Consider the following 23,414-nt stretch of genomic DNA (forward strand, 5'->3'; position numbering starts at 1 on the left):
TGCATTCCTCTAAAATTGAGTAATCCCTCGTTGACTAGCAGGTACCTGCCAATACATGCCTGGTGAGATTTGCTTCCTGTTTTATATTGAGTGACTTCTTGTTTGATTTTGATGCATCCCGTCTCATATTTCGGATTTTTTGTCAGGATTTGAAGGCCATAAAAGTTCACAACTATCTTCGTATAGCAGGGTGACCTCAGCTCAAAAGTCAAAATCCGTGGTGGTGTCATTCCAAGTTATCGCCACAGGTAGGATCTCTCGGTGGAAGCCAATTCAGAAAAGGGAGCCAAACCCATGTCGTGAGTGCAAGACACTTGTTCACTTGGCACTGGCATTTGTTCCCAGGTAAGCGTCTTTTCTAAGCCGCAGTGGCAACACATAAACTAGATTGGGTCATATGGGATCAAAATACAACAATTCTAAAGCGCGAGATAGGCAATGAGGGGAGGAGAAACTGGACGAGATGGAGGTGAAATGGTTATCATTAGGGACCACAAGGGGGAAAAGAAGCAGGCTAAGAGCTGCCCTAGTCTTTCAAGAAAATTGTCAGCTCACACATGTCCATGACCTTTCACGTTTTCCACACATATCCTGGAACTCTAAACATCACCAACTACAAACTCCAGGACCAGGAGCCACCTAACATTAACAATCAATGACCTTGGAAAAGAAAAAAGAAAAAAGTTAATTGAATCATCAGTTACCTCAGAAAACAAAGCTTTTCCATCTTGCCCCAGGCAAACCAGAGTATACCAAGCGGCCACAAATGACAAGAACCCAAAAATTGAGATGTTCAGACCACAAAACAACATGCAACTGATACAATCCCGTTTCTTGAGTGAATCTGTTACAGCCACCTTAATACTTTTCTTTAATCACCTTCTTAACATCCTACACTAGAAAATCTGTATGGATTTCATAATGAAACTGCTCTTTGCTTAGTAAAACTTAAAGCAACATCCATATTCTTTGATCTTATTCCCTGCAACAACACTCTAAAAATATACTTGGTTTTAATCTTGAGAAGACAGATTTTGCCAAAATGAACATCTCCAAGCAATTCTATCGTTCAGGGAAATGATCACAATTTTAAGCTTGAACTCCAGAAAAAGTTTACAGCCATAGAGAGATTTCCTAGCTATGTGTTGTCTAACAATATTTGAAAGAGCTCGTTTACATGGACAACTAGTCTTGTACAGCAAGCTGATGCCCTAAAAGGCAGGCAATCCATAGTTAAGGCGCAGGAACGAAAACTTCATTACATCACAAATTCTGCCCGTGAGATTATCAAGCAGAGAATAAATCTAAAAAAGATACAGCAGCGTGACATAGAGAAATCATTCCATAGGCCAAGAACTTGAGTAGCTACACATAGCTTCATAGGTTTCACAAATCCATTAAAACAGGTATATGCTTGCGAAGTGATGGAAACCAACAGGCTCAATCACAAGAAAACAACAACGCTCAACAAAAGTAATTCAATTTTACACAACTCCTAAGCCCTATCAAACAGCAACAAATAGTTCAATTCTAGCCAGTAAACAGAAAAAGAATTCGGAATGAATCAAATCTTCTCGAGTAGGATTGGACCAGTCAGTTACCAGCAGACAGCTCAAAACAAGGTTTTTAGAATGTAACGTCTAGTTAGAAAATCAAAACTTCCTATAACAAGAACAACAGCAACAGCACATGCCAACTGCCAAGTCGACCAATAGAATTACAAAAATTTGGTCATACAGATTATTACACTAACGCAATTTATAACTAAACTCCCAAAAAAGAAACCCATGCATCACCAAATAACCAGCCCCTCACAAAACCCTCTATCCCTTGTAAGCCCCAAAAGACCTTGAATTTCAAAATTTTCAAATAGGCACGTATCTCTTAACAGCCTGCTTCCCGGCAACCGCAGCAGCTGCAGCTATCCCGCCAATAGCACCAGCGATTGCAGCAGACCTAGGCCCTTTCGCAGCCCGATAAATAGCACCAGTACTAAGACCAGCAAGAACAGTATTAACCAAATCATCAGTATCCCTCCAATGAATCAAACCACTCTCAATCCCTGCAAACATCAAGCCCAAAACACCCAAATTGTTTCCAAATCTTCTACCCATATGACCACCAGAATTCAAAACACGATTAACCCTCAACTTTAATGTCTCTCCAGGCTCCGCAGCGCGGATTCCTTCAATAGAACCTTTAGCACCACCTAGTATAGCTCCAGCTAAGTAGCCTGTGCCAGTATAGTACTGAAGACTCTCACTCCAAGAACGGCGTTGGTGTAGAGACTCTTCGTGGAAAAGAAATTCTGGGGATGTTGGAAGCTTGTAAAGGTTTTGAGCTGGAACATTGTAGAGGTCTTGATATGGGTGGTATTTCCTGTATTTGTGATCATTTGGGTCATTCATGTTGCGATGAAAGTTTTGATATTTCTTGCAGAAAGATTAGATATTGATTAAGTTTTTGACAGAAATATTGGATTTTTATGGACTTCTTTGATAGGAAAGATTGGATTTTTATGGGTTATTGAGGGTTTTCAGAGAAGGAGAGGGGGTTTTGTTGATAGAGGCGAGGAGGGCCTAGGGCTTTTTTTGTTGATTTGGGGCTGCTTTCCTTTTGATCAAAGGAAAGGCTCCTTGGAAGAAGGAGGAGGGAGGGGGGGCAGCGGGTGATTTATTTTTGGTCTTCCTGCCTCTAGGGTTTAAGAGGAAGGAAGGCTTTTCTAGGTTTTACATGTTGACTTGGCCCTAAAAGAAAAAAGTTTTAGGCTGCGGTGGAGAAATTTCTACCAATTCTGATGTTTTTTTTTTAATTAAAATTCATATTTTATGATATATCCTTTGAAATTTTTGGAATTATTAATTAAAAATTATTTTTGGTTTTATATTTTTAATCCTTATTTTGATTAAAATTAAATATATTTTTAATAAACTGTTTTATTTTGAATAAAAATTGCAAAATATTTTATTTTTTATATTCTATAATATATACTTTATTTAATAAAAATGGATAATAAAGAAATTATATGCGCTTCCTGTAGATATCTGTCATGATAAAATATATATATATATATAAGATTGAAAATAATTTATGATATAAATATAAATAGAAGCATGTATAAAAGGTAGAAAACTTACATTTACCTCCATGAACTTTCATTAAAATCTTTACTTAGAATAAAAAATAAAGTAAATATTATTAAAATAAATAAATTATTTTTCCTTCAACTTCTTGTATTCTCTCAACTCTCTATATTACTATTTAACTACATTTTCAATTAAACTTCCATCCAAAATTCATCCCTTTTATTTATAAAGTGAAGATTTTAAAAATTTTAATATTTTTTATTCCTTAAATAAATACAGAGAAGTAATATTGTTTCAATTAATCTACGTTGGGCCATTTTCTTTTTTTCTTTTTTCATTTCTTTTCTATTTTACCAGAAAAGAAAAGAAAAAACAGTTTCTAGAAAGAGCAATATTCCTAAAGCGGTAAGTAGATGCCACGTGGAATATTCGAGACAAGCAACTCGGATGCTCACTCAGAGCAAAGAAAAGGAATCCTATTCTCCACCCCTCTTTCTTCTTCGACTTTCGCTTGAATTATTTCAAAATGTTACTTTACTGAATATATATATATATATATATATATATATATATATATATATATATTTCTTATGATTTTGATTTATTTATATAAAAAATATTTTTTTGATTTTTTAATTAAAAAATATTTTACATCCATTACTACACACTTATGGTTAGCATTGCATCATTAGTTTTTATAATGATTCAAAAAATTCATAATTGAGAATTTAGTTCAAGTTAATTTCAATTTAAATTATAAAAAATTTTATTTTAATTAAATTTAATTGATTTAAATCCAGTTTGATTCAAAAAATTCACGGTATAAAATTTAACTAACTACATTTAAATCTTAATGTAAACTATAAAAAACATTAATCTAATGAAATTGATTGGCTTAACAAGGTAATTTATAATGAAATTGATCAGTATAACACTAATGAATTTTATTTTTTGAAAAAATAAAATAAAGTTATTTTAATAAAAAATAATTATACTGAGTTGAACTACCAACCTAGCTAGGCAGCCCCAGATTTGACATCTATGATGCTCGTTACCATTCTTGTTGCATTCGTGGAAAAGAAAAGCAAGAATTAGTCGGTGCTCCACCCTGGACCAGCTGTGGACCGTGACAAATGAGTACATAATTGTGGGCCAAGCCCAACTTTGATTGTCTCAACACTAAGCAGAAAGCCCAGTTGGTGATAAGGACAGGTTGGGCATGGACACGGTTTGCACTCTAGAGTCTGGACCAAAGACCGAAATCAAGCTGGCTGCTGGCCCACTGCTTTTATTTCTGGGACCTGTAAGATTTCTGAAAAAAGACCACTTCCTTTTTATTGTTTTTCAGAAACATAAATTCGTTTCAAAGACAAATTACCGATTACAGTTGGGGGTGCCAGCTCAACTCTTTCGTGTTTATATCAAAGTGGAGAGAAGATCTCTCTCTCTCTTTCTTCCTTTAATTTTACCTTTAAATACCAGTTTAATTTTAAATTTATTTTAATAAATTCTTTTTAAATTTATTATAGTCTTAAATAAAAAATTTATTATTTTATTCTTGGTTGATTTTATAAATATCTATTTTTATTATTATGCAATTAAATAAAAATCATTTTAAAAAGTTTCTAAATCTAGTAAAATTTATTTTAAAAAGTTTCTAAATCTAGTAAAATTTACTTAAATTACAAATTTAACTAGAGTTAAACTGTGAAACCCAAGACAATTTAATATGTTAAATTTTTATACTAAAAAATATTATTTTAAAATTTTTTAATTAAAATATATTTTTTATTAGTTATTCAGTTTATAATTTGAGTTATAGGTTAGTAGGATAATGACAAATAAATTCTTGTATTAATTTTATATTCACACTATGTAAAAGGTTAGTAGGATAATGACAAATAAATTCTTGTATTAACTTTATATTAAAAAGGAAGTTTTAAAATTAATCTATCAACTAGATTTAATAATAATATTAAATAATTTTTTATTTATTAATTTTTTTTTAAGATCCAGGAGATTTTTTATTCGGCACTTAAATCGTAACCCTGTAAACTAGCAGCGAGCTAAGGTAACAAAATCATTCAGCCTCCCAAAAAAAAAAAAAATGTCCATGTTTAACCCTGCTACTAGCAGAAAATCAAGACCCAAAAAGAATTTGGTGATCTGTCAAAAGATCTTCCTCTAGACTCAAAGGAATGTCCTGATTGATCCAAAAGTTGATTCTTCTTTAAGAATTCATGAAATTACACAACAGCTGCAATCAGACGTTAGAGTATTTTAAACACCCCCTAGTAGTAGACAGTTGGATCCCCATAGCAGAAGGGGCTGGCCTTGCTGTAGCTGTGCATGCTGTAGCCCTAGGTTCTGTGTAAAATACCCCCATGGCAGCTTCCTTCCTGAAATATATAATATGGTCCCAGACCCTGCATGTTTTCACGTGTCCTGCCATCTCTTTGCCGTTAATTACACCATCATGAGCATCAACAATTGCATAGGATTCTAAAAGACTCGCAAATGCAATAAGAGGTATCGTTTTCAAGCCCACTACTCCCAGCCTCAGCTATGGCTATGTATTCCACTTTCCAACTTCAAACACGACATGACAATTTTATTTCATAGGATAGTGAGTTCACTTTCCTCCAAAAGTGTGTGGTGGGCTGTCTTTAGCCTTCCATGATAGGACAAAGTCCTTGATAAATGAGAGAGAAAAAAAGTTTTTGTTGCGTTGTGAGTATCATTTTCTCTTTTGCCAGTTTACAGTGAGAGAGAGAGGTAGGTAAGGAAAGTAGAGAGAACGCAAACAGCGAGCACAAAAAAATGTTTGAAGGAGTAGCAGACCAGTTCCACCAATTCATAGCTTCAAGAACAACATCACTCCCTCTCCCTAGTCTCTCTTTCCCACCTCTTCATGGCTCCTCTAATACCACCAACTTCCCTAGTTTTGATCCATACACAGCTGCTGCTGCTATTACCTCTCAAGTACCACTGCAGCCAAACCTTTTGCACTCATTGCACCAAGCTTCACCCACCAACAAAAATGATGAGAAACAAGAGAATAACTTGATGGCTATGAATTTGAAGTTCGAAAGAGAAAGATCAATACCAGAAATGGTCAATCCATGGTCTAATGATGAAGTGCTTCCACTGTTGAGGATCAGATCTAGCATGGACAATTGGTTTCCTGAATTCACTTGGGAACATGCATCATCAAGGTAAAAACGATATATATATACACACATCAAGATATTGTTTTTGATTACATATGCTTCTTTTATTTTCATTCCATTTCTCTTTCAGTCACTAATTAGATATTGGATTTGGTTTTAGCATAATTACTCTATTCAAGTTAATCAGTTTGGAGATTTAATTAAAGAGAATTTAGCAAGAGTACTTGAAGATATGATCATGATCAATCAAAATAGCAGTATAGCTTATAAGTTCTTCGTATCAGCATCTCGTACAGGGATTTCGAGTCATATACGTGTGTGGACAGCATTTAAAGAAACACTTGTTTGTGTACTGTAAAATTTGATAATAATTAATGGAATAGAGAAAATAAAATGCTAATGATATACAGGTTATTTCGGTTTTACACATTTATGATGGCTACAGGAATCTTGCAGAGGCTGGTTTCAAAAGGAGTGCTGAGAAATGGAAGGAGAAATTTGAAGAAGAGAGCGGATACTTCAATAGCAACACTGATATTTACAGCAAGAATTACAGGGCTAGCTTTAGCGAGTTCGAAGAGATTTATCATGGAGATCAAAACCCTGATCAGCAGGAAGCTACAGCTGGAGAAAAGAAGATACGCAAGCCAGGTGAAGATGAACAGCAGGATAAGATGGGACAGAACTTGGAAGAAGAAACAACAATTCATCAAACGGTAGTAAACCAAAGCGTTGAAGATAATGATGGGAAATTAGAGCAGTTTGAAAAATCAAAGAGAAAGAAAAGAAAACGAGAGAAGAAGTTTGAGATGTTCAAACGTATTTGTGAAGATATTGTGAACAAGATGATGGCTCAACAAGAAGAGAAGCATAATAAACTTCTTGAAGATATAGTGAAGAGAGATGAAGAGAATTTTGCGAGAGAAGAAGCATGGAAGAAGCTAGAAATGGATAGGATCAACAAGGAACTTGAACTTAGGGCACATGAACAAGCTCTTGCAGGTGATAGACTTGATACATTAATCAAGTTGTTGAAAAAAATCACATCGGGTGATTCTTGTGCTGAAATTCTTGGGGAGACAAGTGCACCAGATCTTGTTAAGGTACCAAAATGTTCAAATGCTTCCAATTCATCTTCCTTGCTGCTAGCACAAAACCCTAATCCTGCCAGTCAGACCAGTAGCGAAAGCCAACTTGAAACACCTACATCATCTACCACAACTCTAGACCATCAAAAGTCTACCTCCATGCCAGCCAAAACCAATACTTCATGCACAGAAAATCAAGAACCTCAAAACCCTAGTTCAACTCTTGCCCCAAACATTCCACAAGAGCCAATGACTTCATCGACACTAGCACTAGCCCCCCAAAACCCTAGTTCTCTCAATTCCCACAACAGCCCATCAGGACCATCTAGCATACTGCCCATGTATAAAGTGCAAGCGAAGTCTACATCCAACGATGAAGATGACATTGGCAAGAGATGGCCAAGAGATGAGGTGTTAGCTTTGATAAACCTAAGGTGCAGTCTCTATAACAATAATGAAGACAAGGAAGGATCAGTAAAGGCTCCAGTATGGGAAAGAATCTCACAAGGGATGTTAGAGTTGGGTTACAAGAGGAGTGCAAAGAGATGCAAACAAAAATGGGAGAACATAAACAAGTACTTCAGAAAAACCAAGGATGCTAGCAAGAAGAGATACATTAATTCAAGGACGAGTCCTTACTTTCACCAATTAAGCACTTTGTACAACCATGGAACGCTTGCAGCACCGAAAAACCGATCGGCTTCTCCGGAAAACCAGTCCAATTTGTCGGAAACCAGGCACAGTAGTAGCTCGTCACAAAATGGGACAAGTAATTCAGCAATGCATGTTGTTGAAGGTGAGAAAAACAAGGTTCAAGTACCACCTTTTGATTTTGAATTTTGATTTCATAATGTTATATGGTAATGATAATAATACAGTATTAAAGGAAAATTACTATGATAATCCTATAGTTTAGTCATTTTATAATGATTTTTGAAAAATTAAAATAAACTAAACTATAAGATAACGTAAGATGTGGACTTCAAGTTTTCAAAACAAGAGACTAAGATAAAAATAACTAAGCTATAAGATTGCCAGTGTAATTTTCCCTGATAATATATTATACATTAATTGGGCTGTAATAATCAAGTGGGTGTGTTTATTATTTTGCAAACACTAGGTAGTATCTTGTATTTAGCATATTGTCTTGAGGGGAGACATGTACGATTTGTATTTTAGTGAGCACCGACAATTTGAGAGAAGTGTGGGGACTAAATTAATTTATTGGTTCAGATTGGAGTTAACTTCTTACAATTTGATATATATTTTCTGCACCAATAGACTTAACTTTTCTTTTAGGAGCTTGCTTTCATTTCATATATATGGGATTGTCGACTTACATTGCCTTTTCAATATACTTTCTTGCCAAATAAACCTAAAAAATTGCAGAGCTTTAGGCAGTCGATCGAAAAGGAGAACACAGCATCACTGCTTTTCCAACCCAGCTGGAATCAAAGATACATGAATATTGGATGGATATATGCTTAGAATTTCTGTTTTCACAGCGGAACATAAAATGTTTACATGTTCTTAATCTTATATATTCTGCGCAAGTCATAACTCCATGACAGTACTGTTACACGCACGCACACACAACACACTGCTACTAAACTACAAGAAACCTTACAGCGACAACACAAATATGATACAATGATCCTGTTGAGGTAGTGAGACCTACCACACGACCGACTGATCAGAGGAGGCATTTATAGAGATGAAGATTTCTATGGTGAATGTCTACAAAAACTATGAGATTGAAAAGGAAAAGGAAAGGCGGGGACCCCCTTTCCTTTGTCTCTGTTAACACCGAACCCACTAGTGGGTCCTATCTATAAATAACTTGTATGTACGTAATTATTGCTGGATTCTTCAAGATTTGAATTTAAATGTTTTTTTTTTTAAAAAAAAAAGTAATTAAGGTTGTGAGTAAACTCCCTTAAAATGTTCATATTAGGGTATGGTCATGAAATTAATCCACTTAATTTGTTCCCTCGAAGGTTGTATAGTGGAAATAAACTGACTATAATTATAGGTTTTTGGACATCCAACGTTAATTTTTCTTGTTCTATGATTGAGTCAAGTGAAAGCATATATAGTTGTCATGTATGGTTTAATTTCTAGCTTGCCGGGTCAATTTTTTGAATCACAAAATAATTATTTTTATCACAGTGTTAGTGTTTTTTTTTTCTACTTGATTAGATTTTAACTGGGTTTTACGTCATTAACTGAATCATTAAGAATTAAATAAAGTTAAATGAATTTGATTGAATTGATATTTTAATTATTTAATTTAATTTAATTAAAAATCCAATACGAGTTAGATTTCAATTCCCTAAACTCAGGCAGAGGTTTGACAAGTGAGTATAAGCATGTGATTGAACTCGTTGGGGTTTAACAAATGAATATACAAGAACGTACTTGATTTGGAAAATGCAGGTGGTCGGATGCTTCATAATTTGACATAAATATCCTTGCTTTTGTCCGTCATCTTTCTTCAATTTCTCGTTAAATTTAACTTTTCACCGAAGAAAAATAGTTCACGGAGCGAACTGGAATAAATTGGATTTAATTTAATTTTTTAAAAAATAACATGAGAATGCTTGCTGCTTCTACCATGATCCAGAATAGTATAAGATCAAAAATAAAAATCAGATCTGTTAAATAAAATATTTCTTATAAATCAAAAGTGATTTTTTTAAATGTTTCGGGTCTAATAATTTAAATTATGAATTTGAAGAATTAAAACTATTTTTTTAAAAAAATTATAATTTTTTTATTTTTTATCAAGTTATTTTAATTTTATAATTTAAATTTATGAGTTCTGTGATATATCCTAGGTGAGCTCAACTCTAATCATTAACTTGCAGATTTAATTATATACTATACTAACTTTGGTTAACTAGTACTAGTTTTTTTTATGTTATTTTTACCGCATTTTGTTCTTCTATAATTGACAAGTTATGATTTGAAATAAATCATCTATTCCCTTTAAAAAAATATATTTTTTCATATATTATTCTAATCACTTTTCTTCTTAACACTGATTCATGTCATTTGTTTTTTATAATCATTGAGCATAAATTGAAAAAGCTATAAAGTCAATAGTCAAAGTAAAATATAGAAACATGACAAAAAAAAAACAGATTTAAAGGAAAAAAATAAAATAAAAAAATTAATCTACTATAATAAAAATAAAAAGATTACCTAAAATTTGTCCTTACCTCATAATCTGTCTTGAGCTACCTATTTCAAGAAATCAAACGCACTAACCTTTTTCAATAATAGAGACCAAAATGCAACTTATAAAGAATATTGCCACTGGCAAGTACCAACCTTTAATTTAAAATTAATCAATTGAAGGACGCAAATACGTGAAACTAGCTAGTTGATGGTGCACCAAAAAAGAAATAAAAAAAAAAAAAGATATGGTGTCATTGTAGTATATTGGGACAAAAAAGACCAGCTGTCATCCGAGTCATGTACATGCATGTGCCATAGAAATCCTGAGTTTTGACCAAGGAAGTCGGAAACAGCTAATTTAAAATAGCACAATAAATAGAATAAACAGAAATAAGAGAGGTAAAGAAGATAAGATGAAAAAATAAATGGAAATAGAGATGATATTGTATTTGATAATAACATACAATATATATCTTAATGATTATTTATATATCATGTTTGTTTAGTTATAGTGACTAAAACAAAATAAAATATAAAAAAATTAACTATATTTTACTTTTAATGTGTATAGATATCAAATTTATATATTTTTAAAAAATAATTAAATATTATTTTTGTTATTTTAATTTGTATCAAGTTTTAAAATTAATAATTTTATAATTTCAATTTGAATCAACCATCAAATTAATTTGTGACTCGAGATTTACTTTGGTTTGACCCTGAGTTTCTTTTACAACTATTTCAACCATTAATGGAAATGAAGTTGTTCTAGGGCTATTAGGTGAAAAGATATGCACGTGCTATTATGTACGTATAATTTCCATTCTCTACATGATTGAAAGCCACACATGTTTCCCTTGGTGGCTTTCGATTGATTTCGAGAATCGTAAGATAAAGGATACAATATCTTTATGTACTGTATGTTTTGAAAATATACAAATTTATTTTAAAACTATTATATAATATCTTTTTATGTAGATTTTCCGTCCCAAAACATTAATTGAATAACCATATTTTAGTATATTTTCTTTTCAGATTGTTCGTACCCGAAATTTGCTTTTTGAGCAGCAACAATACGATAGATTGATTGTTTTATAGCAAGGTATGGTTATCGTTATATTTTAAAATATTTTTTATTTAAAAAATATTTTTTAATTTTTAAAAATTTATTTTTAATATCAGCTTATTAAAATAATATAAAAATACAAAAATAATTTTAATTTTAAAAAATAAAAAGGATTTAAACTTTTTGAAAAATATTTTTGATACATAAAAATAAAACTTAATTGGTATAATAAAAAAAGGGGTGCTTTATTAACTTTTTGTTTATGTTTTTAGTATTTTTTAAAAGTATTTTTAACTTAAAAAAGAATATTAAATGGATTTTTTTTTAGTATTTTTGGTGGTTTCAGTGTGATTATATAAAAAATAAATAAAAATAAAATTTTCAACTGATTCTATACATTGCGGGCACTGTTCCACCATGTTTCCCAACAGTCTCGATCTCACCAAAAAAATCTTGATTGCCCGGAAACATTGACACAATAATTTTTTGTCCCACTTGAAACAATGAGATTGAAAACGCAATTGGTAGAACACCTCAAGGAAAAGAGCCTTTATTATTGGTGCTTGGTCCCCCATCTATTATCATTCAAAAGGTTGCCGAGAGGGTTTTTTATTTTTCTTTTAATTAAAATCTGCTAGATTTTACAATAAATAAATAAATAATGGAGTTAAATCTGCCATATTACAATAAATAAATAAATTGCTCAGGTTTGAAGATGGAGTCTTGCCATCTCAGCTCCCAAGTTTCTCCCCTGATCGGACTGGCTCTTTTTTGGCGGATGAAATCCACATTTGACGTGTGCCCAGCTCAGTACCGTTTACAGAGCATGCCTGAAACCACAAACCGTGCTCGCCGATATATAACATTGAAAAGCTAGTGTAGTGTCATCATCCTTCCTCAACTGTGATTAGGATGCGAAATCACACCCTACTTAGGACACTATCTTGACTCTTCCAGCAATTATTTCTCGTGCTTCACCTTAAACATACAAAGCTTCATTGTTTTTTGTTCCACGTTAGATGTGATTTATTTACCTTTCGGATTGCCTCAAAGTCAAAGGATTCTTACGTGGGCTTATTTGCTTTTATATTTTGAAAGTATTTTAAAAAAAAATAAAAAATTTATGTTTTTATTTGATCTTGATGAACTAATGTTAAAGATAATTTTAAAAAATAAAAAAAACATATCATTTTGATATATTTTCAAATAATAAATATTTAAGAAAACAACGGGTTACACACTCTTACACATTTAAACATTTAAAAAAACAACGGGTTACACACTCTTACACATTCCTTCCTTTTATGTCCTATGATCATCGTGGTTTGTTGAGATAACACTCCATTGAGTAAGATCACGTAAAGGGTTGAATTTATATCACACATCATGGGTAATCCATCATTTTTTATGTTAGTTGTGCTTTGATCATTTGCTTTTGTAGATGAAGACGTGACTTTCTTTGATCAATTTTTATGTTGCTCGAGGGAGCCACACATCCCCATCAATGGCTGGGTTACTTCGACTTGCTATTGAGCAATAATGAAAAAGGTTATCTTGGGTGCATTTCAACTTTATTATAGTGGTTGTGTCTCGTTTCTAAAGGGGAGGAAGTCCAACCCTAATGAGCTTAATGTGAGATCAAAGTTTTTCCCTTAATTTCTTCCGTGAAAGAAGGGTAGGGTCGAGCCTGGATTTTTCTGAGAGGGATGAAGTTTCTTGATCGCTGCAATTACTCTCACTTGCCTCGGATCGAGATTAATCATGCCCGGAAGTTAATTTAGTTCTACCTCGTTATTAAGTAGTAGATTTTAGTTGAATTGATTAGTTCTTGGAACCATATAAAGGTAAGCAACCAGCATTGAAGAATCTTTAGAACTAACCTAATATATGTGTCAGCTAACATATTGTTGATGAATATATATAAAGTCATAAATGTATTAGTTTGTGGGATGCAAGCTCTTTTTTTTCCTTCTAATTTATTAGAGGACTCATCCAATTCTATATTAATAAACTAACATAATAATTAAAAAAAGGAGACATAAATGTATTAGTTTGTGGGATGCAAGCTCTTGTTTTTTATTTTGAATTAATTCGTGTCAATCATATATATAATTTTTTTTTTGTTGCTTTTAGAAAAAAACTTTTATAAAGTGTTTGGAGATGTACCGTAATTACTTGTTAAAATATTTTTTATTTAAAAATATATTAAAATAATTTTTATTTTACTTTTAAAAAATTATTTTAAATCTCAACACATCAAAAAATCTAAAAATAATAAAACAATAATTTTTTTCAAGTTTTTATAAAACACTATTTAAAACACAACCAATAATATCTTAGTATTAACTTGATTATGTTTGTTCAGGGTCATTAAAATTTTAAATCAAGTCGAATATATTTTATTGGATCAATATTTTTTTTAATTTAATTTAAAATTCAGCTGAAATCAATCAAATCAACCCATAATATAAACATAGTTTGATTTAATTGTTATTCCAAGTGATTATTAAAAAATTTCAATAAGAAACTTCAAATCTAATAATTGAGCGATTCCCTTGAATGGAAACAAAAGGAAAAGCTTATCATTGATTTAGATTCATGCATGCAGGACTTTAGGTTTGGTACACGCAATTTGGCATTTTTAGTTAGATGGGTATGAGTTTGTAGATCCCAGCACTTGTTTGTCTCCGGGGACCATGGCGTGTTGCATGTGATCCCCGGTTGAAAACGATGGGCTCATTGCACCGGTACCGCAACCATATCCTTGAGGTGATATTAAGGCCTTTTTTTATTTTTATTTTTTTTATTTTTTTTAAGACGGTATTGAATTGGGGACTCGTGAATTCATTAAGTATTCTCAAGAGATCAATAGATTTTTATTCGACGGCATTGAATCGGGGACTCGTGAATTCATTAACTATTCTCAAGAGATCAATAGATTTTTATTCTTTCAGAGCTTAGGAATACGTCATATCATCACTGATTGATTTTAAATCAATCCATAATATAAACATAGTTCGATTTAATTGTTATTCCAAGTGATTATTAAAAAATTTCAATAAGAAACTTCAAATCTAATAATTGAGCGATTCCCTTGAATGGGAACAAAAGGAAAAGCTTATCATTGATTTAGATTCATGCATGCAGGACTTTAGGTTTGGTACACGCAATTTGGCATTTTTAGTTAGATGGGTATGAGTTTGTAGATCCCAGCACTTGTTTGTCTCCGGGGACCATGGCGTGTTGCATGTGATCCCCGGTTGAAAACGACGGGCTCATTGCACCGGTACCGCAACCATATCCTTGAGGTGATATTAAGGCCTTTTTTTATTTTATTTTTTTATTTTTTTTAAGACGGCATTGAATCGGGGACTCGTGAATTCATTAACTATTCTCAAGAGATCAATAGATTTTTATTCTTTCAGAGCTTAGGAATACGTCATATCATCACTGATTGATCCAATCAACACTCAATTAAATGTTTTTAAAGGTATTATTATCTTAATTGATTAGATTAATTTTTTCAATTCATAACTCTAAGTCTTCAACCGGATGAAATTTAGTAATTTTATTATTATTTTGTATTGTTTTATATATACAATAAAAGGATATTTTTTTCTAAATACTTTGGTTTAGTATTTATTTGACAGTGGGATGTATAATATTTTTTTAAAAATAATTTTTATTTACAAATAAATATTTTTTTAAATTATTTTATTTTTAATACTAGCATATTAAAATTAAACGCGGTGCAGCTGTCGTGCTTCCTCACCGCCCTTGACAAGACAACATTCGATTTTCTCTCGTGGGTTTCCTTTTCTTTTGCAATAAGGAAAATTTTTTAATTAATACTTTTTAAAAAATAAATTCAGGAAATATATTAGGAAATTAAAAAAAAAAAAAGAGGAAAAATTATCCATTACCAGTGTCTGCAAGAGGCGGTGCCGTCTAAGGAGCCCATTGGGCAAGACGTGGAATTTCAAGGAAAGATGAAGGGCAATTTAGTTATTATAGGTCTCAGTTGCAGGGCGTGTGGACCCACTCCTGCTTCCTATGGTCGGCCCGTTCACGAGTCAATCTCCACGACGTGAAGAACTTACCAACAAAGATTAATTATATTATAATTAAATTAAGTCCTCTTAAAATTAAAATACTTACTATAATTATGTTTTATAAAGTAGCCATAAAATTGTAGTTCGAACAAATTAACATGATTGGACTTTATAGTTGGAGGGGTCTATACTCTCCTTAACTATAATTTAAAATGTTAAATTATATTATGAATGATTTTTTTTATTTTTTTCTAGCTAGAAAAAAAAGTTTTATATTTTTTTAATGAGTATGAATGATTTTTTTTATTTTTTTCTAGAAAAAAAAGTTTTATATTTTTTTAATTCTATGGTTTAGTTTTGTTGAAGAAATTCATTAACTCTCAAAAGAACCAAAAAAGAAAAAGAAATTCAATGAACAAGATTGTTGTGAGTTATGTCTCAAGTGCCTTGCTTATCATAAACACCATCATCCATATAAATATTATGTTCATAAGAGTTTTAGAAAAAACCTCTTATTTTATAAAAAAATTAATAATAATAATCTTGAATTGTAAAAATAAGCTATTTAAATACAAGAAAAACATCATAATAAGTAAAATCTTATTTAAATTAAAATTTATAATCTAAATAAGAAAAAAAATCTAAATATTACAAGAAAAATAAGAAAAATCTCAAACAATAACTTCCAAATTTTATTTAAAGAAATTCCCAATTTTTAATAACTATGAAATGTTAGAAAACACAACATTTATAGAATTTTTTGTCAAACCATTACAAATTTCAGATAAAAAAATATGTTTATTTTATTAAATTATTCTATAACTTCTCCCTCTCGTGATCAAAAAAATCCTAACAATTAAAGAAATAATAGAATTAAAATAATTATACCACACAATAATAAAGAAAGTACTCCATGTCACCATTTAACATTCCACTTCTAACTTTGAACTCCAAACCAAACATAACCTTAGACTCTGTTTCTTTCTCTAGGACTAGGCTATCCTTGTTTATAGCCATTAGACTCTCTGCTTTTGTTGCATTAGACTCTCCGCTTTTGTTGCTTTCTGAGAGAAAAAAATTGTTCTTTAAGGAAATTCGGCTATGCTGCTATAATCCCACAATTAGCACTGCTAATCTCCTCCCTAATGATCTTCTCCATTTTAATGAATCTATAGGACTTGCGGTCCACCAACATTTTTTCTTGCTTTCTTTACCATCATCTCTTTTCTTTTTTATATATATACGCACCAAAGTTTGTCATTATCTCTCACTCCAAAAATCACTCCACATCCATCCATGTCCAAAGAACCAGTGTTGCTGCAAATGCTGCAACTCCCTCTTCAACCCCAGCTTCTCCTTCTTCGTATACCCCTGCCATCTAAACCATGTAGTTTCTTTCTTTCCCTGAAGATGTCAAACCCCACATTCTTGTCTCCCTCTCTCTCACTTGCATTGTGATCTCTCTCTTTTGATCCACTACTATACATAATTCAGGTACTTCCTTTCCCTTTATTGTCTTTTCTTTTCCTGCGTGGAATCTATAGATTTGATCCACTTGCTTTTTCTCAGTGTAGAAACTGTATCTGTTTTAGTCTACTGTGCATTTCTTGGTGCTGCATTTGTCTCTCAAGATCTTTGGGCTTCTGGCTTTTTGTAATTGTTAAATTTTGATGTTCTTGATTTATAATGTAGAGAGGTTAGTTGATAAATTTGTGGTCTTTGTGTGTGCTGCCTTAGGCAGATATTTTTTTTGTACAGGGTCTCTTCTCTTTGCCTGCCGTTTCTTTTTCGTTTCTTTTTGGATAATGACAGTGTTTGGTTACTGAGGAAATGAAGGAAAAGACAGGGAAGCATAGTTTTTAGGATGCTTAATTATGCATCTACGAGGGGTTGGTAAGAAATTGATAGTTTCATTAATAGTCGAGCTCTATACAGTTGAAATAGTTTACTTGATCTGTTAGTAGCAAAATTAAGCATTTTGCCCCTAGAAACAAAACCCAAGAATATTCAGCATGTTATTTCCCTTCTTTTGCTCTACTTTTTGATGGCCAATAGACAGACCATTAAATGTTTTTTTTTCCCTCATTTCTGCAATTCTTGGATGATTTGCTGACCCATGTTTACCTAAAAACTTGGTTTGTTTTGCCACTATCTCTCTCCAAATCTAGAGAGAGATGATGCAATGTTTACAGGTTACTATAAAGTAGTTTTCTTTCATAATTAAGGACCTTTCTTTCATTTTGATTTGGGAGTTGCCTATTTTATCCATTTTTGTTGAGAGAATGCTCATATAAATCCTGTATATCTTGGCTTTCAAGGGCCCTTGTTACTTTATTTTTTTAGTTCTTGAATTGACATGATTTCATTTTCCTGCAGTTCCTCTCTTTGTTAATGAAGATTTATTTTCTATCTTATAGTATATGCATGTATTGAGCAACTTTACAGACAGTATAGTTTCCTCTTGTTATTACCTTTGTGCATTCTCTTGATGGCATTGGTGATTTCTTTTTGTCTGTATCCAGAGAAGCAAGTCATTTCGATATCTCAGATGGAGCAGTATGAAGTATTAGAGCAAATAGGAAAGGGTTCTTTTGGTTCTGCTCTTCTTGTGAAGCATAAACATGAAAAAAAGAAGTGAGAATGAAACTAACACTCTGCTCTACCTACATCTCTTCATTTGCTGTAGAACCCTATCATTAGGACAATAAATTGTATGCAATATCATATACTCGGGTGATTGGTTTTGTTTTCATTTCTGACCTTTTGTTATGTCAATTTAAGGATACTCGGGTGATTGGTTTTGTTTTCGTTTCTGACCTTTTGTTATGTCAATATAAGGTATGTGATGAAAAAGATCAGGCTTGCGAGGCAGACTGACAGGTCACGTCGATCTGCACATCAAGAGGTCATTTTTTTCGACTATGGCAGCATGATCTATCGTATCATCTAACACCATATATGACATCACCTCTGTTTATGTTTGTAAACCTCCTTTGTTTCTCTTTCGCCAATGTTATGTTATGCTTTGACATGTTTCATACAATTTAAAATTTGCTAATAAGTTCTTTGAGGAAGAAAAGAAAAAAATGAATGTTTCTGATGGCTTTTTGCGTGTCCAAAGAACATCAATATAACACTGTTAATCAAGGCCCTGAATTCACTAGCTTTGCATGTTAATGCCCCTCAAAGGGCAGGTTTGTAATTAAGCCAAGAGCAATGCACTATACATCCAGAGTTGGTTGCGCTAGAGCTTGCACCTTCAATAGATTATACTGGATCTTCAAGTCTAACCCCGTTCCTCTTTTATGCAGAAAGAGCTCATTTCTAGAATACGAAATCCATTTATTGTAGAGTACAAGGACTCCTGGGTAGAAAAGGTATATTGTACCTGTTGATATTTACTAGTCTTTGCCTTTTCTTCATTGTCTCTTGCTCTCTCAAGGTTTTACATGGTTGGATGTTAATTTTTCATTTGGAGATTCTTGTTGTTTTATGTTCCGCATTTTCTGTGAGGTTTTAAAAACCACATTTCGTAACTTAACTCCTATAGATTGCTGCTTTTGCAATCTGATATGGTCATGTCCCATTAGTCTGTACTACATTTCATGGACATGCCTTAAACTTGTTGCATGCCTAAAATTCTTTTTCCCCATCTGGTTGGTATCCTTAAAACATAATAGTAAACACATGAAAATTAGCCTCATGGGGTGCTTTATATCATTAACATATACCATTGACATCACCTGAAATTCAGCATGTTTTTGCCTCCTGTTTTAGTCAATTCTGCATATGAAGTTACATTTTACATTACAGAGGTTCAATATGCTTGATTTATTCTGGCAAAAGCTTCACCTTTTCTGCTATATTGCAAAAGATATACTACTTCTTCATAATACTACTTCATTCTACTTTCAATATTCAAAGCCTTCTCCTCGTAATTGGGACAAGGTCATGTTTTTTTTAAGCTAAGATAGGGTTTCTAAGTCATTCAGCTTGGTTAATTAAAAAATGTTAGAGTTATCTATGGATAAGCCTAAGAATACAAGCAGTTGAAAATTTTCTATAAATAGTCTAATATTGGTTCATTTTGATGCTTTCGAGTCAGGGTTGCTATGTGTGCATTATTATAGGTTATTGTGAAGGAGGAGACATGTAAGTTTTCACTCTTTCTGGAACTAAGATCTCTGGAACTGTGCTTTAATATACTTTCACTTGAAGCCTAGAATAACCATGGCGATGTGTGACATGCTTTCTCCTTGTGTTACAGGGCCGAAGCTATAAAGAAAGCTAATGGTGTGCATTTCCCAGAAGAGGTTGGTTCTTTCTTGATCCTTCCTTTCTTTTTGTTTGGGAAGCCCTTCTCTTTTCCAGAAATGTAGCTTTCATATTACAACCTCTTCATATAAATTATTTTCATGAAAAATCAAATTTTCAATTCAGTGGATCTTTTTGCAACTGGCAACTGACTCTTAGTTATTGAATGTTTCAGAAGCTCTGTAAGTGGCTCGTTCAACTTCTCATGGCCCTTGATTACTTGCATATGAACCATATTCTTCATCGTGATGTCAAGGTTAGGGCATGTATTTTGTGCACTCAAATTCAAAGTTGTGCTAATATCAGAAAATGCACTTTACTGATAATGCCTCACTGATTTGTTCAGTGCTCCAATATCTTCTTGACTAAAGGGCAAGACATCCGTCTTGGTAAGTGATCTGATTATTACCTTCTGAGTTTCAATGTAAGAGAGTGTACTTTTTCTGAACAACTGACAATCAACCCTGGTGCAGGTGATTTTGGACTTGCCAAAATATTAACTTCGGATGACCTCGCTTCCTCTGTAAGTAATGCGGCCCATGAGCTGTGTTAATCTTCTAACTTTAACTCTGTTTCCTTGTATGTGACTTGTCATCGGTGAGAATTGCTTTTATATGTTCAGGTTGTGGGAACACCCAGCTATATGTGTCCTGAACTTCTTGCTGACATACCTTATGGCTCCAAGTCGGATATTTGGTCTTTAGGTAAATTGTGTAATGTGCATGCAGAAGTCGTTCTTGATTGCTCTTTCAGCTATTAAATGGCATAACTGCTTACACTTCGCAAAATTTATCTCCAGGTTGCTGTATATATGAAATGACCTCTCTTAAGCCTGCATTTAAAGCATTTGTAAGTTTTCTGATCCTGTTGCCGTACTTGGCAGAAATTCAACCATTCTCATGCATTTATCAACATTGAACTAGGACTCCAAGAGATACGTAGCATAATCATGCATACTAGTAAAACTAAGCCCAGGAAGAAGGAATTACCATCCTTAAAAATTATTGCCTGTCAGAAGGATATAACATTACAGTGTTGTCATGCTAATTATGAAAGCCGTGTTAATTGGTAACTATGCGAGTTCCACTGCAGTAGTCATTTTGGCCTGCAGTTTGATCAGAATGGTTTATATATTAGGTTGTTTTCATGCCCTCCATTTGAGTTTGAGCTATCTCCTGTATTTTTTGCTATGATTTTTTGTTCATTTCTCTGTTTGAAATTTATTTTTAATCTGTTGAGCAGGATATGCAAGCATTGATTAACAAAATAAACAAGTCAATAGTGGCTCCACTTCCAACTAAATATTCTGGTGCCTTGTAAGTCTGTCATTTTGCTTTCCCAATGTTGTCAGTCTTCATATTTAAGATGCTGGATTTTATTATTTGATCCTCTAATCACATTGCTGTTCATGTTTCTAGCCGAGGACTTGTTAAAAGCATGCTGCGAAAGAATCCTGAGCTTAGACCCGGTGTATGTGTGATCTCCTTTAATCTGCATTTAACATTATATGTCAATCTGGTAGAATGCATGATTATAGGCCACCATAAAGATGATGCATGAAATTCTCTTCATATTCTTTTTTTTTTCTTGCGTTGACATTGCTCTGCATGTAGAAACAATTTCCAAAGAGTTACGAACTGTTTCAAGGCCTGCTGTAGAAGTAAATTCCACTGAGAAACATGTAGGAATGAAACCAACGAAAAGGCCTCCAGTTTGTACATGAGAGCCATACATTTTGTGATACAATTTGGCATCTCCTAGTTGTCAATAGACCAACCATTGCAATAGAAGGAAATTTGAGCATTTTCATTTGGGTTGGCATAGTAATGTGTTCTGTTCTCATTCAAATTATTCTGTGGCAGGCTGCAGAGCTGCTCAGGCATCCGTATCTTCAGCCTTATGTCCTTAAGATTCATCTTAAGATGAACAGCCCTAGACAGAATACATTACCTTTCCAATGGCCTGAACCCCATTACATGAAGAAAACAAAATTTTTAGTGCCAGAAGATAATCCTCTCAAAGCTCACAGGGAGAAGAGATATTCACTAAGTAATGATAGGGCATTAAATCCAAGTATATCTGCAGCAGAGCAAGATTCTGTGTGTTCTACTGAAGGAATACATGATACACCAAGTTATTTGAATCGAAGTTTATCAGATTCATCCATCGAGAGCAGCCATGAAGGAACGGTCATTTGTAGATCAATTGCTTCAAAACCTTCAAATATTGCCAAGACTACAAAACCTGCACCCACCAAATCGTCTGTCACTACTAGGAGACGGACAGAGCCTGTAAAAAAACGTGAATCTGTAAGCTTATGAATCTCTCTCTCTCTCTGTCACCCACAGGCACACGGCACACACATATACAGAGCCTTTGAACAGTAACTTCCAGTAATTTACAATTTGGTTCTCACGTCCTTCAATTATCTTTCCAGCTTCCTGTTACTCGTACACCAATAAAAAAATCCAACCCAGCAACTCGCAGAACATCTTTGCCATTGCCATCAAGAACTGCCATACAAAATTCTGCTCGCGGGACTAATACTAGCATCCTTCTCCAGATAAAATCTCCGGATGTTTCTGTCAATGCTCCTCGAATTGACAGGATAGCTGAATTCCCATTGGCTTCATATGAAGAACCGTTCCTCCCTTTTCGCAGAACTTCATCAACTTCAGCACAAGGGTCATCCAACTCCTTGCATCATGGTGACCGCTCGATCACAAAGGACAAATGCACAGTTCAGACCAGTGATAGAACCTCTGCCAAGCCCAGTTTCACTGAGGCATGGCAAGGAATTGAACATGGCATGTTTCAGGTAGATGAAGAAAATGGAAGCAACTCCTCCAACCAAAATGCAACTGCTGGGGCATCAAGCCGCACCTCATCAGACATGAGGAGGCGCAGGTTTGACACCTCATCATTCCAGCAGCGTGCTGAAGCTCTTGAAGGTTTGTTAGAATTCAGTGCAAGATTACTGCAAGACGCAAGGTATGATGAGCTCGGGGTGCTACTAAAGCCATTTGGACCCGGAAAGGTTTCCCCCAGGGAAACTGCCATATGGCTGACAAAGAGCTTCAAGGAGAACACTGCCAAGCCGGAAGATTGATAGTGACCGTTTCCATTTGTACCATGCTGCAACTATTTTTAGATCTTAATCTATTGACTTTTCGCCTATTATTAATGGGATAGGCACTAGATATTTGGGCTTGGTATTAATAGGTTGTAAAATTTTTAAGCCAATTGAGATGCCCCGTGTAGTATACGTCAGAGACTAAAATTTCCTATTTTTGCAAATGAACAGCAGTAACGAGGCTGCGTTTCTGTACTCGGTACTCAATAGATCCATGGCTAAAACTGTAGTGAATTAGATGTGTTTATCCTAATCACTTCCCTGCTTCCTCATGTAAATTTCCAACGGTTATTTTGATCTGCTATATTCTCTTTCTATCCCGGGA

General features: G+C 33.5%; 3 protein-coding genes across 6 annotated transcripts; 2 read left to right on the forward strand and 1 right to left on the reverse strand.

Moving 5' to 3' along the window:
* Window positions 1–1,560: 1,560 nt before the first annotated feature.
* On the reverse strand, window positions 1,561–2,728 carry TIM23-3 (translocase inner membrane subunit 23-3). The gene has a single exon (XM_011034121.1). It carries the CDS (start codon window positions 2,406–2,408, stop codon window positions 1,866–1,868), a length of 543 nt encoding a protein of 180 aa, XP_011032423.1. The 5' UTR covers window positions 2,409–2,728; the 3' UTR covers window positions 1,561–1,865.
* Window positions 2,729–5,729: 3,001 nt separating this feature from the next.
* Window positions 5,730–8,873, forward strand: LOC105131249 (trihelix transcription factor GTL2-like). Of its 2 annotated transcripts, XM_011034123.1 has the most exons (3): window positions 5,730–6,301; window positions 6,702–8,140; window positions 8,734–8,873. In XM_011034123.1, the coding sequence occupies exons 1-3, from the start codon at window positions 5,907–5,909 to the stop codon at window positions 8,739–8,741; spliced, it is 1,842 nt and encodes a 613-aa protein (XP_011032425.1). In that variant the 5' UTR covers window positions 5,730–5,906; the 3' UTR covers window positions 8,742–8,873. The 2 variants fall into 2 exon arrangements, with proteins under 2 accessions (XP_011032425.1, XP_011032424.1); XM_011034122.1 differs by lacking the exon at window positions 8,734–8,873 and having other exon boundaries at window positions 6,702–8,602.
* A 7,829-nt stretch (window positions 8,874–16,702) lies between these two features.
* NEK2 (NIMA-related kinase 2) lies at window positions 16,703–23,409 on the forward strand. 3 transcript variants are annotated; one of them, XM_011034126.1, is made up of 15 exons: window positions 16,703–17,136; window positions 18,165–18,276; window positions 18,481–18,547; window positions 18,954–19,019; window positions 19,748–19,794; window positions 19,910–19,955; window positions 20,132–20,212; window positions 20,303–20,345; window positions 20,430–20,479; window positions 20,579–20,660; window positions 20,756–20,805; window positions 21,199–21,272; window positions 21,375–21,426; window positions 21,819–22,265; window positions 22,394–23,409. In XM_011034126.1, the coding sequence occupies exons 2-15, from the start codon at window positions 18,191–18,193 to the stop codon at window positions 23,063–23,065; spliced, it is 1,863 nt and encodes a 620-aa protein (XP_011032428.1). In that variant the 5' UTR covers window positions 16,703–17,136; window positions 18,165–18,190; the 3' UTR covers window positions 23,066–23,409. The 3 variants fall into 3 exon arrangements, with proteins under 3 accessions (XP_011032428.1, XP_011032426.1, XP_011032427.1); XM_011034124.1 differs by lacking the exon at window positions 16,703–17,136 and adding an exon at window positions 17,473–17,535; XM_011034125.1 differs by lacking the exon at window positions 16,703–17,136 and adding an exon at window positions 17,560–17,834.
* Window positions 23,410–23,414: the final 5 nt, after the last annotated feature.

Source organism: Populus euphratica, unplaced genomic scaffold (genome assembly GCF_000495115.2).
Source record: "Populus euphratica unplaced genomic scaffold, PopEup_1.0 scaffold103.1, whole genome shotgun sequence".
Classification (NCBI taxonomy): domain Eukaryota; kingdom Viridiplantae; phylum Streptophyta; class Magnoliopsida; order Malpighiales; family Salicaceae; genus Populus; species Populus euphratica.